General features: G+C 47.4%; 1 protein-coding gene across 4 annotated transcripts in view; it reads right to left on the bottom strand.

The window, feature by feature from the left end:
* Positions 1-5,300: 5,300 nt before the first annotated feature.
* Positions 5,301-14,431, bottom strand: part of PARVB (parvin beta) — a 115,603-nt gene continuing 106,472 nt past the window's right edge. For all 4 annotated transcript variants that reach the window (XM_090043770.1, XM_090043772.1, XM_090043773.1 and 1 more), the window contains one exon: positions 5,301-10,638. In XM_090043770.1, the coding sequence (XP_089899896.1) occupies positions 10,562-10,638 (77 nt within the window). In that variant the 3' untranslated portion in view covers positions 5,301-10,561. The remainder of the gene's footprint in view (positions 10,639-14,431) is intronic.

Below are 14,431 nucleotides of genomic sequence, written 5' to 3'. Positions count from 1 at the left end.
CCTCGTTCCACTCCTTGCCTGACTGGTGTCGCGCATCTAGGGTGACGTTAAAGTTCCCGCCAAGGACCAGGCACTCACGAGGGTTGAGGGTGCTGATATAGGTGACCGCCTGGTGTAAGAAATCCACCTCCTTTGGGTCCTTCACAAGGGCATACACTTTCAGAAGGTTCAGGAGCAGCCCCCACACCTGGACCTGGAAATGCAGCGGGTAGCTCAGCACCACCTCAATGTCTTGGAGAACCTGCAGCTGCAGGCCTGGGGTGACTACCCTGTTCTCCCAACATTAGGTGGCTGAGAGGTAACTAAAAAAGACCCTGCCTCCCCACTCCAGCCACCAATTTGGTTCATTGGCCGGAGTCACTAGGATCTCCTGCGAGAATACCATGGGGTACCCTTCCTCCTGAAGGAAGGAGAGCACCCGGGACCTCCAGAGACCCTTCCTGCAGCCGTGGACATTGAGGGTTGCCATCTTAAACAACCTCATGGCTCAGGAGGTGGAGTAGACAGTTCAGCAGGGGGCCACCTATAGATCCGGGTGTTGCAGCTTTTGGGCCCCTTGTCTTCCCCTGGCAGTGCCCTTGCAGTGGTGAAGATGCTGTCAAAATCTCCCCAGCAGTTCAAGGCTAGCTGTACCTTTCTGGTGAACCAGCGGGTGTAATCATGGTCAAGAAGTGCAAGTAGCTCATCCCTGGGAACCAATGGGACAAAGAGGAACCTCCATGGAACCTGTTGGTTCTTGGGCATCCTTCTCCTGGTCCTGGAGCCCAGAGGGCTCCTTCAGCATAGTCTGAACCTCCCAGTCCGCTAGGTTGCCAAACTCTGGTAGGAATTGGGAGAGCTCTGCAGCTCCCTGGGACAGGGGTGCAGGTGGGCTCCTTCACAAAATGGTGGGGTAAAGCTGGAGCCCTGGGGGGGTCTGTGCAGGGTCCCCGATGAGATCAGCCCAAAGATTAGGGGACCCCACTGTGACCTCCTCTGGTGCAGGATTATGGGGCAGGCTGGAGGTGGTTTTCCTGGGAGGGGGAGGGAAGAGACCCGCCAGGCACCAAAATGGTTCTGGCATCTGCCTTGGGGTCCTGAGAGGGAAAAGGTCCCCTTTCAGGACTCACTGCGGTGAGCCCCAGGGCCTCTGTAGCCCCTAGATCAGAGGGAGGAGGCTCTGTTGCCAGGTCTTCCTTTGGGTAGGCCTCAGCCTTGGCACTTGTGGTTTCAGGGGGTAGGCCTTTGTCAGCAGAATGAAGGGCTTCCCCCATGGGCTTGTTTGGGACTATCCAGAAGCCCCAAAACCTCCTCCATGGGGATCACCTGTTTGCTCTTTCCCAGGGTTGGGTGTCAGGCAGACCTGGGGAAGCCCCTGGAGGCAGGACCACTCCCCCCTCCCCCATGTGGTTGTCTTGGGAGGGGGAGGATTCCTCCATATCAGAGGGCTCCAGCTGTGCCAGGGCCTTCCTCTTGCTTTTATGCCCAGAGTGGACCTGCACCCACTCAGCCAGGGGGTGGTCGTCAGGTGGACAGGCTCCAGCAAGAGAATGTAAGGGTTGGGGGGGGTGGAGAAGCCACAATGGGTGCATGACTAGGGGCAGGGGTGCCCATCTCCCTCTCTCCCCCTGGTTGCTGGTGCTCTCCCTAGGACTTCACTAGACTTGTGTGGGTGGGTGGGGTCCCTTGAGCTTATGGGTGGGCTTGTAGTTGTGGCTGGGGTGTCAGGGGAGCCTGGGGGGGGCACCAGTGGTAGGGGCACCCCTTTCCAGTGGGACCCATAGATGCCCTCCCCACCTGGCCCACGGGGCCCCAAGGCACAGCACCAGAAGCACTGAAGGTCCCCCAGTGTATAGAGAGTCCTCACCAAGGCCCCTGATAAGGAATTACCAGGCACCCCTCAGCCTCCAGCCACACTCCCGCCGCCAGCTTGATCATGACTTGGAGACAGCGTGCATGTGGCGGAGGCCAGGGTCTTGGCACCCAAGTGAGAGGGCCACCACCACGGAGATAACTCTCCCTAGGGTTTGGAGCTAGGACAGCAGGGCCCAATTGGGAATATAGGGAAGGATGGAGCCAAGAACAACCCTGGTCCCCAGCTCTTCTAGAGGCTCGAGGGGGATGTATTCACCCTTCACCACGAGATCCCTCTCCACCATCTTTTGTGCAGCGGCCTCCAAGGTAAGGACAAAGGCCCCCTTGCCATGAAAGCAGGAGGCTGCCACGATCTTGGGAGCCCCCACTACCTGAGCCAGGGCCTGCACCCAGGTCTCAAAGTGCAGGTTGCTGCCGGGGCAGGTTCTCCCACTTGGGCAGTTGGCATTTTATCCCATGCCTGCGGGTAAGTGCCAGAAAGGGGGCCCCGCTGCCCAAGCTGGAAGGGCCAGTGGTGGAGGTTCCAGGCCCCCTGGCTCCAGATCTATCCGCAGCTGCCTGTGCATAGTTGCCATTTCCCCCTGAGGAGCCATGTTGGTGGGGCCGGAGCTAGGGCCAGGGACAGGCTGAGTGAATGTGCTAGCTGGTGTAGTGCACCTGGTCCCCTCAAGCACTGATGACCTAGACTTGGGGGTAGGGCCCTTGCCCTTCCCACCCCCTGCTGTGGAGGAGACTGAAGATGAGCCCTTCCCACTGCCCTTCCCCTTTGTCCCCAGTGATGGGAGACGGGGCTTGGGAACCCCTCCGTGGGGTGGGGAGCCTGGCCAGGGGCAACCCCCTGGCCCTGTTGGCTCCCTACTGGAGTCCCACGTGCCCCTGTACTGGAGGTTGCAGGTTTCTCTACCCCAGAAGGAGGTTGGTTGAACTTTGCCTCTGGGGTGGAGGCTGCAGAGGCATGCATCCCCTTAGGGCCTTGGGTGGGATCCACCCCCATAGTGGGGGCTACAGGAAGCTCTGTGGTGATCTCCCCCCCCCCCAAAGGTTCCTACCCTGCTGTCGTTTCATGAGGGCAAGGAAGACAATCAAGAAAAACAAAATATCCCAGAAGGCGGTGAATCTAGTAGGGGTGGGCTAGGGTTGTGGGGAAGAAGGGAGATAGGGAGGAAGGAGGCTGAAGCCCCACAGGGGAAAAAAAAAAAAAGAAATGGGAGGCCTATGCTTTGAGAATGGGGCGGGGGGGAAACACACACACACGCACGCATGCACACACACACAGGCCGGGGAAACTCAAGCTGGCTTACTCAGCCCCACAACAAACACAAGGTCGGGGGAGTGGACCACAGGACTTACCACAAATGCAAAAAACACACAGGGAAGGCTGCTGAGCCAGGTGTAAAAAGATGGCTGGAGCAGTGGAGGGACTTTGTTTGTGGAAGTTTTTCCAGAAGCCCCTCAGGCCTCCAGCCTGTCACTCAGCAGCAGAACAGTAGGCAGGAAGACAAATCAGGATCAGATGCAGTGAAGTAGCTGTGGGGGTGGGGGGTAGCAGTCAGTCAATTAAGAAGTGATCTAATGCAGGTATGGTGTCAGGTGGTGCAGCAGGGAATCTCCCTTTCTCCTGAGGGGAGCAGCAACAGCAGCAGTGATAATAGGAGCCATCCCATTCAGCCACTCAGGGTGTGCTTCTGGTGAAAGTGGAGGTGTAGGCAAGGTTCCTTTAGGTTCCAGCAGTGATGGTGGGGAAGGGGACCACAGGCAGCACAGACTCCCTCCCCAGGCTGTCCCCAACTGCAGCTTGGTAGCAAGCTGGGCAGCAGGCAGGAACAGGGGTGCAAAAGCTGGGATGCAGTGCAGTGGGCCCCTCCCCGAGGAGGGGGAGGCAGCAACAGCCCAAGGCAGGAAGGGGTTGAACTTACTCCAAAAGCTCTGAGACCAAGCCAGCAGCTAATAGTAGCCAGAGGCAGAAAAGGGCCTGGCCATCTTCTCCCCAGAAGCTCCTAAGACCAAGCTTGCAACAACCAGCCACATAAGCAGCCTGGGACAGGAAGGCACATGGCCAACTTCCTCCCAGAGGCTCCTCCCTCAAAAGCTCTTAAGAGCAAGTAGCCCTAAGCTGTTTGCTAGGGCAGCTTTTTATACTGCTGGGGCCAGGCTCTAGCTCCCCCGGCTACAGATCTGGGAGGAGCCAGGCAGGGTTATTTTGCCCCAACGAGCACAACTTGCACAAAGTACGTCTAGGCACATGCACTGAGACAAAAAGCCCCAGCTCAAATTTGCACTACTATTTTTGCTGCTGTAAGTGCACATGCCTGCATCTGTGGATGTGCCCTAAGTGTCTATTCTACAGAGAATTTTAGTGACCTAAATGGTATAGCATTACCAAGTCAGAAAATCAAGATTGCTAGCCAGTGCATTATTATATATTGGCAATTCAACATAAGATCCTTGATCTTTGCATCAAAGGATAAAACCAGGCTTGTTCCCCTTGCAAACTGCGTAGAAGAAGAAATGTCAAATCAAAAACTGAAAACAAGGGTGTACATTTTGCCCTCCTGGAAGTGCATGCTGTGAACTATGCACTCAGTCAGCTGGAGGTATAAAGAAGAAAATGTTGAGAGGTTACATGGATAGCAAAGGGAGGAAAAGACTGGGATATTAGGAGATTCTGTTTGGGTCCTTCATCTGAATGGACTCATATCAGTGGGTGCAGGGTGAGAGATAGGGAGTGTTAGAAGAGGAAAATGTGTCTGCAATCACTCACAAAACAGGTCAGAGAAGAAACAGTAACTTTTTCCCTGAAGATCCTGTCGACCTTACAGCCAAACACAGATATACAATAACTTTAAACACAAAAGCCCAACATGGGCTGGGATTCTTCTTTACAGCCATGTTGTGGGTAGTGTCCCCATATTTTATAGAACAGTGATGCTCAACCTTTTGGCCCCACGGGCCAGATGAATGGTGTGGGGAAGTTTGTGGGCCAGATCAAGTCCCATAGAATCATAGAAAATTAGGGTTGGAAGGGACCTCAGGAGGTCATCTAGTCCAACCGCCTGCTCAAAGCAGGACCCTCCCCAACTAGATCATCCCAGCCAATGCTTTGTCCCTCTACTTCACTAGCTTTTTTCCCTTCAGATAATTGTAGGTGATCACTGTTCAGCCTTTGATCAAATTGACTATTTTGACTGTTAAATCTTTTATCAATTTCTGCATTCATAACTTAAAAAAAAAAGTTCAAAAAGTTTCCTACTAATTTTTCTAATAACAAGATGTCCAGGGTCTCAGTGTGCTCCCTGGTAGCCAGAGAGAGATTTCACTTTGTTCATAAGGTCTAAGCAGGCTTCTATCTCATTGGCATGCTGGTATAGAAGAAGCCTGGATCCTTCCCTTCAAATATTCTTCATCCCAATGTCAATCCATTTAAGGGGAAAAAAATAGAAATCAACTTGATTATCATGTGTTTATCAGAATAAATAGTACAGTCATAAATCATGCATTATTTTCCACAACACTCCTGCTGTGGCTTTAGGAACCACAGGATTGCATTGTAATTTGCTTACAGTACACAAAGAGTAACCACTTTTACACTCAATAAGCCAGACATGTCTCAGATATGACAAGTAGGCCTGTGCGAGCAGGCAGCTCTTCGATCCGGCTTCAGATCCAGCTGTTTCAGATGCCAGGGATCTGATCCAGAGCTCTGGATTGGGTTCCCACTTTGATCTGCTGAAGCGGCTCCAAAGCTTTGGAGCCACCTTGGAAATCCGGCCATAGGGTATAATGGGGAATCTTTGTTTTTTGTCTAATTTTGATGAAACTTGCCGGGGTGGTAGCCTCTGCTGAAAGCAGGAAGTCTGCCACGTTTCAAGAAGATCGGTGCAGGGGTTTGGGGTGAACTGTACCCCAAATTCTTGAAAGAGGCTACCATCCCTGCAAGTTTCATCCAAATCAGACAAAAAACAAAGTTATAGATATTTAATTGATTCCCCATTATACCCTATGGCCAGATCTTTAATGTGGCTCCGAAGCGCTTCAGAAGCTCTGAACCACTTCAGAAAGCCTAAAGTGAGTGCTTTGGTCCAGACATGCTGCTTGGGACACATAAGCATCCAAAGCTTCTCCAGATCCGAAGCACAGTCCAAAGCCTCACGCAGCCCTAATGACAAGTCCAGTATTTTACCTGCAAAGATCTGTTCTGTTTTAGTAACTAGAAATCCAGAACAAACATTGTGAAAAAACAGTAGAGTAAGATCCTTACAATACAATAATATGCAAAGCAGTAGGTTTCTATTAGGGTGAAAAGAGCTCTATAAGGCTTTACACTGATAAATTCTGCCTTTGGGTTGTCTATAGACAGACTTATTTATGTTCCAAGTATAATGCACTGGAGCTGACTCAATTAATCAAGTCTCCTCCACTTTCTAATTAGAATGCTCCAGTGTTGCCTCACTGTCACCTGTGTTAAGCCCCCATACATTTCAAAACGGCCATCAGGGCACTTTATCTAACCCTTGTCAAATGAGCTTTAGGTAAAGTGTCCCACAGCTGTTTTGAAACATGCAGGGGCTTAATACATGTGATGGTGAGCCATTTAATTAGAGGAGCTGTCCAAGAACTGCTCTAATTAAAATACCTACCCTGCGCCCTGAGTATATGTATAGGCAGCCATGCTGTTGTGTGCTGACACAGCTCTGAGTAGTCAAACACCTTCTTAACTACCAAGCCAGCTGTAACACAACCAGTGTACTAAGTTTTTCTGGTTAGAATTTTAGGGCATTTATACACATACTTTTTCATTTGGGGGACGTGCCAGAAATCCGCCACTTCTAAGCAGACTTAATTAATCAAATCTGCTCTGCACACAAGCTGACGCACACCGGACTGTGCAGTGTGCAGTTGTATAAGCGGCACAATGCGCATCAGTGCACAAAAAATGCTGGCGGTGCATTTTTGAACCAAAGCACCTCCAAGATGTTTTAGTTCAAAAGCGTACTACCACCATTTTCTCAGCGCTGACATGCATTTCACTGCTTATACAGCTGCAAGCGTTGCAGCACCAGGTGCTTTTCAAAGTACCTGGCGGTGCAGCACTTGCATATGTAAAATGCCCTTAGAGGCACATTATACGCACTGTAAAAGTGGGCATTTCATTGAGCATGTAAGAGTGTGGAAGTTTGAATGTTGTGTGCGTGTCAGTCTGGAATGCTGCAACATACATTGCCTTTCCTACCCAACTTTACTCTAACAGAATTACAGAAATCCAATAGCACAAATTAAATACTATCCATAATATTCTTTAACACACAATTGAGAGGGAAGAAGGTGTCAGTATCTTTAAGCTTTCACACCAAAACATATTTGCTCATTATAACTCATATGTTATATATGTGATAGATAAGCATGAAATAACTACTAGTTGGGGGGAGTATTATATATACCTGTTCTAAAGTGGAGTTAGATCCTGTTTTAAAATGGCTTGCTTTGGGGGGAGCTCTACTTAGGCTAAAAGCATTCCATCTACAATGCTGGCTAGCAACAGTATCTGCAAGAAGATTCTCAGCTGGTTAGAAAGCCAGAGGGTAAAAAGGTATAGGAAGCCAGCACAGAATTTTTCCCCAAGTAACGTTCATTTGTGTAAAAATTTAAAAATTCCACAGGATGTGCCATCTGCCTCAACCAAACATGGCATACAAGCTAAGTGTCCTATTCTGGACTCACAGAGGTATTGATAAAAGGACTGCATGCCCTCATGCTCGTAGCAAGCAGTCAGCATTGCAAGTTATTGGCCAAAGTTTGCTGCCCCTCTTTTAAAGCTGACCTATACTAATTGGATATTGTGCCCCACATTCCTTCTTTATGAGGAAGGTCATTCCCTTTCTTTATAATGAAGTCAGTCCATCCTTACTCTTATTCATTCCTGGTCTCCCCCTCCTCCCAAGGACCTCAATCACGCCCATTGCTTGTTGTATTAACATGTTTTAGAAAGGACTTCTTGAACATCTCAGAAAACATACAACTTTGGCGCTCTCACTCACCTGAAAAGGACAGAGGGTATGATTGATCTTGAAAAAGAGGATATGATTAATCTTTCACCAACTGCCTATTTCCCAAGGATTTACTAGGCACTGGAGTTAGCTATAGAATACCAAACAAAAAGCTGAAGGACTCTAACAATCACCTCCCCTCAGATGATCAGCTTTTACTCTGTCATATCATAGGGATCAGCTTTTTAAAAGCAGAGATGCTCAACTTCTAGTCTTGTGGGGCCCACCTTATTGCTAGCCCTTTTAAAATCCCCTTTGAAGTTACTAAGACTCATCCTATGAGAGCATATAAAGATCCCAATTAAAACTGGGGCCTTACTGCCCTAGGCACTGCATAAAAATCTATTAAAGGATTATATGTCCCCTAAAGCAAATAGAAATGATAGTTTTTCAGTCACCTAGAACTTTCCAGGGCAGACATGACTTGAATTTCTTAGAGAAATAAATGACCATTTTTAATCCATCACCAAGCAGCAAAAAAATAGGCCACAAGCTTATTTTGCCTTCCCTTCTCACAGTATAAAGCTGTGGCCAGCAGTGGACCAATTTTATCTGAACCACAGAGTTAGGGGCCATTTGTGATGTTTTGGTGAAAGTTTGACCCACATAGTGGCCAGGGGGTAGGACAAGCAGTGATGGCACCAGTGGTATCTGTAGTAGTACAGGACTTGTTGGAAGCAACCCACAGCTGGAGATAAGTGGTGTTGAAGCAACCCACAGCTGGAGATAAGTGGTGTTAAAGAGATTCCCAGCTCCAACACATTACTGACCCCTACTTTAAAGAACTCAGCTGAGATACCAAAAAAAAAAAAGCACAAAAACCCCTAAAAACATGTAGAAGACCATCTCTATAGTACCATTACACCATAGTTCAAATAGCATAGTAAGGGACACACTTGGGCTTGAACTCTGAAGGCTAAATTTAGCACTGGTGAAAGCACAGATTTTGGTTTCCATCTGTGAGAGGTGAGCCTCTTGACAGCTGTACAGAATTGGGCCCCCAGAGTCCCACAACACTTTCTTTTTCCTTTACAGGCTATTCTGTTAAATATTTTACAGAAAACGTAGCAGCCCATAAAGCATGACTAATGGGATAAATATAAAGCAATGTTTCGTTGATGGCTCAAATGGTAGTTCATCATTCTTCTAGGTACTGTGAGGAAAGAATGTTATAAAATAGGTAACCCACAGGTAACCTACTTTGGTTCAATAACCCAATTTCCTTTTAATTGCCCTTCCCAAACACCACTCACACAAATCATATAGCATAACCTTTGTTAAGCTACATCTTACACACTGTTAGAAACAGATTTATGGGTGTATAATCAGGGAAGATCCACCTAATACAAGGTATCCTGGGAAAGGACAGAGATATTCTTTAGGATCAAATCTAGCAGTCATTACCCAAGCCAAACTCCTGTTGATGTCAATGCAACTTTTGATCAAGGACTGGGCCCAGAGCTTGTAACAGCAGCAGACTGTCTTCAGGGGTAGGACTGCATAACTGAATGAACCCATCCAATCACACCAGGACTGAAAGGAAACATATGTCATGTTCAGTCCAATGATCTCATCTCTAAACTGTTTCAAATTCAGTGAAAGGCTGCATTTAAATACTAATGTACACTCTTTCAAGTAGTCTGGTATAACTCAGGAAGGAAAAAGGAAGGCCTTATTGAAAAGTGACCTTGATCCATTTTATTTTTAAGATTAGTACTGTAGATCTGTTCAAAGCCTTTGGGCCCTGTAATTTTATAGTTGCCATGGACTCCAATGGGAGCAGGATGAGGCCCTTAAAACTTTTCCACATGTAAATAAGTGTCAGCCTTGAAGTTCTCAAGCTGTTATTCCTCCTATATATTCTAGAAAAAGATTTATAATAAAAGTATATCAAGATGCATTCATCCAATCTAGCCAAACTTGACCAGCTCTCCCTGCATTCATCCAGAAAGCATGTAAGCAAACAAACAGCTCCTCTATACAAAAAGAGGAGAGGGAAAAAGGCACCAAAGCAAACAGTCATCCCATTTCTAGGCTCACTGTGTGTAAACATCAAGTGAAAAATAATACTGCGTAGTATGAGGTTAACACACAAAGGGTAGAGAAATGCCAGATTCTTCTGCACCCTTCCAAACATGTCCTTGAAAACAAATACATGCTATAGCATACACAAAATCTTATTTAAGGAAAAATGCAATTTCTACACAAATTAGAATGCAAGGGCCTGCTTTTGTATTTCTAACACTCAAGCCTAGTCAGCCTGTTGACACCAGTGCAATAACCAAGCAGGTTTCATAAGAAGGTACACTATGGCACTGACCCATCAAAAGAGTTTCAAGTATTCCCTGCCTATCAAAGTAGCCAGTACTTTATCAAAACAAGAACAGGAGTTGATCATAGCAAACAATAGAGCCAACAGCATCTCAGAGCAAGGATGTAAAAATTCTGATATTTCATAAGCAAACCACCTAAAAAAACCACAAACAATATTATCAGTATGCTTGTCATGCAAGGAGTTACATGGAGAGACTGATAACAAAAGAAGGAGCTTCCATCAAGCAGCATGAAACATAGTGTAAGGCACAGAGGGGCGTGGGAGGTGTCCTTATTCTTTTTTTCTCCTAAGGAAGTTAGGAGGGTTAGCATCTTGGCAGCTTCTAGACTCACTCCACATTCTTGTATTTTGTGAACAGGTTGTATAAAACCCTTAGGGTAGATTTCAGATCCAGATTGACAACATCTGTGGAAGAAAGGGAGAAATGCTTAGATTGCCTTCACACTGCCTTCTTATTTTCTCTGAACAAAACAAAGCTTCTTCTGGTCTGTAAACTTGCAATAATAATAAATGCAAACAGGCTGAATTTCCGCAGCTGGATAAAATAATATCATTCACTTCAAGAAATCTTAGCATTACTTTAATCACAGCTATTTTTGAACTTCTCTCTGGGAAGGAAAAAAAAAAGGTGCCGCAACCCTTTCCTGACCTAAAATTTGTTACAGAAAAAGCCTGCTTGAGACCTGATGACATCTCATGGAAAGTTTTTTAAATTGATTATTTTTCTAAAAAATGTCACTAATTTGACAATTTCTAGTGAATTTCCACTAGTGATGTTCCTAGCAAGGCATTAAAATACATTTTTTATATTTCATATATGGTCCTGAACCCTACCAAGTAGTGATTAGCTATGCAACAAAAAATGCTTAAATTCTTTCCTTTACAATCACAAATCATCATTCAAGCTTCATAGGCTGTAAGGTTAATGCTCCTGGGCTCAGTCTTTTCCCACCTCCCACTCACAGCAGCAAGCTTCTCTGTTAGAACTTCCTGCCCTTCTGCTGCGGTAAAATACAGGAAGTGTTGACAGAGAATCACGCGCCAACAGCTACAAGGTTAAGGCACAGGAAGACAGAGAGAGCAAAGGCCCTCACAGAACAAACCCAAGCATATGAAACTACAGATGAAAACTGGAGGCAGAGAGCAGTAGCAAGATCGAAGAACATGTGAAGAAGAATACTAACAAGGAAAGATGATGGAAAACAGCTATAGGAGCCAGTGAAATCAATATGAGTTCCAATAAAAACTCCTACAGCCTATCTGGAAGAAATATTTTCATGATATTCTCCTTTCCACCTGATTCTTTTTTAGTATATGGTAGGTCAGAAGCCCCTGCACTTTACATAATTCTTTCAGTTGCCTCTCATGTGTCCATTCTTCTTGTTCCTATTATCCTGGACATTTGCCTAAAAATGAGGTTCCTTATCACTCCATCTTTCTTTTTTAGTACATAGATTTAGGACTATTTGAAAAGTGTAAAAATCTTGGATAAAGAACACCAAGACTGCTCCTCTCCCCGCTCTCTCTGAAGACCATAATTAGCTTGTTAAGCCCTAAAAAGAATACGGTTCAGGTTTCCTTGATTAAAATCATGTCTGGCCTAAAAATGTCCCTCCTTAGAGTGGAAGGGAATTTTATTCTCTGTAAATATACCCTTACTCAGCCTCAAGGATGAGAGGGCTGACAGGCTTTCAATTAGCACCGCTTGAGGGGAGAGATGGAATGTGCAAACAGGTTTGCTAAAATTTAACCATTTCACACAAGTCTCTAGATCAGGGGTGGGCAAACTGTGGCCCAGGGACTGGATGAGGTCCATTAGGCTATTCTACCTGGCCCCGCAGGGCCCCTAAAAATTTTAGAAAATTAATATTAGTCTGCCCTGGGCTGCTTGGCACGCAGCCCTCAATGGCTTGCCGAAACTCAGTAAGTGGCCCTCTGCCCAAAATAATTGCCCCCCCTGCTCTAGGTAGCCACAAATACTATTCAAGTGACTTGCAGTCACTACTAGCCTCAGCTAGATTTAAACAGGCAACTTAGAAGTGAAAAGCTGAGCCAGAGGAAGCATGAACGACTGGTGCCTCCCATGACTGGGGGGGGTACCATGGTGGCGAGCAGTGACCAGCTGCTGCCACCACCCATGGTGTTGCCCGTGGCGGGGAAGAGTGGCAAGCAGCAGGCACGGACCACCTGCAGCCATCGGTGGCTGCGTCGACAGCAGGGGAAGGGGAGCTGGCAACCACCTGCAGAAGCAGGCAGCTTCAGAGGTGGCCAATCTCGGGGTGGGGGGCACCCCCAGTCCCCCTCCCTATGCATTGCACATGTGCCTGAAAGCTTGCAGAAAAAGATATTTTTTTTTTTAAATTTATTAGTTGGTCTAATAAAAGGTATCATCTCTGAACTGAGAGTTCTTGAGTTTTGCATTTTCTCTTTGGGTCTCCAACAACAAATTCTCTCAATCATGGAATACCTTTCATTTTATCCTCTCCATGACCTGCCTAATGCACAATTAAAAAAAACAAAGAAGCAGATGAACCCCTAAAAACAAATATCCTGTTTGCAGCAAAATAACTAGACTCCATCCCTAGTAGCGCAACAGTCCCAAAAGTCTTGTGAATGTATTAGTACATTAGGTGCAATGCATCTAGTTGCCTCTAGAGACACATTTAAATGTGGAGTTCACCTTGGAGAGCAATGCTTTTGCTCAGCCACCTCCACAATTGGCAAGTCAAGGCAAATGTTTAGTGTGGGCCAGGGACTTCTACAGGCAGATTTAACCTGCTGGTGCTGGCAGCCATTCTTTTAGATGCTAAAACCAACTATTATGCTAGCAGGGTAAAATAGCTTTAAAACTGGCCTAGTGCTCAGCTAAGGATATCCTGGCACGAGGAAGTCCCCAAGCTGGCATTGGCATAGCCAATTCTGCATCACTCAAATGGAATGCTCCAAAGGAGGAAAGAGCACACAGTTCCCTGGTCATCTCAGCAACCACCTTTATGTTGATTAGAGTCAGCTGTAAAGTTGGAAACACACTGTGATTGCTCTGCCCTCCAACAAAAGACAGAATAGCTTCCAGCATCCCTCACTGGGAGAGCACCACTGAGCTAAGCCCTATCTCTAGGGTGCACAACACTTAAATAAATTGTTCCAGTTCTTTATCGGGTCCAGTCTGCGAGATCAATGAACACTACAGTTTATCTGCCATTACTTCACAGATGAAGCAACAAAGGCAAAGATTATTTATTGAAGACAACAGCTGGTATCCTGCCTTTAGGGATTCTGAGAATGTCAATGCCATCTCCCTTTTTTCACTGGTTTATGCCACAAGCTCCTGCACCCTAAAAACTGCTTATGAAGACTTGATCCATCTCCTTTCTGAGCCACTATTAACCCAACTGCTGGGAGAGGTTGAGGGAAGCAGGTCAAAACATGTTGCTCACTCCTCTGGCTGGTGCCGTGATTTAGATTTAAAGGTGCACCGATAGAGATTCTGGGGGCCAATACAGATAGCCAATTTTTAAGGAGGCATATTAGCCAGTCTAATTTCCGATAAAGCTTGGAGAGCTGCATGCAGCTGGTAAGTCTGTTGTGGTGGAAGAGGCGCAGGGGGAAGGAAGGGGTGCGGGGTGGGGGGGGGCAAATCAAAGCCCACATGGTGAAGGAGGGAGTGGGGCTGCACAGCCAGGACAGGGCAGGAGTAGGTGTGTGTGGGGGGAGCTCTCACCACTGCATGTACCCTGGAAGGGCATGGGGGGTAGGGGGATGGTGTCCCTGGATCTGCACAGGGCAGGGCAGGGCGGGCTGCAGCTGTGGGGTGGGACCAGGCTCTTCCCAATGGAAGCTGGGCTAGGCTGCACTGGCTCTGGCAGCAGGGCTACCAGGGGCCTGCAGCCACCCCAAAATTTGCCATAGTCCCCCCCTGTACCCCTTCCTCCCAGCACTACCTCCACCCACCCAACCCAGCCCCCTTACCCACACGCCAGGAAAAGCCTGGCACAGCCCCAACCTGTCCCACCCCACCCAAATCCGGGGCACATGCCCCCCCCATGTTCTCCCGGGGTGCGTGCAGTGGCAGGACCTCCCACGCCCCCTCTTTGACCCCCAGATGAACCACAGTTCTGTCCCGCACCTGCACCACCCCAGAGGGGCAGTGCCTGCTCCAGCCCCACCCCCTCCCTCATCACAGGGGCCTTGATCTGCT

The sequence above is a fragment of the Crocodylus siamensis genome, chromosome 4 (genome assembly GCF_052110815.1).
Source record: "Crocodylus siamensis isolate JL-2025a chromosome 4, ASM5211081v1, whole genome shotgun sequence".
Lineage (NCBI taxonomy): Eukaryota > Metazoa > Chordata > Crocodylia > Crocodylidae > Crocodylus > Crocodylus siamensis.
Note: the sequence above shows the minus strand (reverse complement) of the source record. Positions and strands in the feature narration are given on the sequence as shown.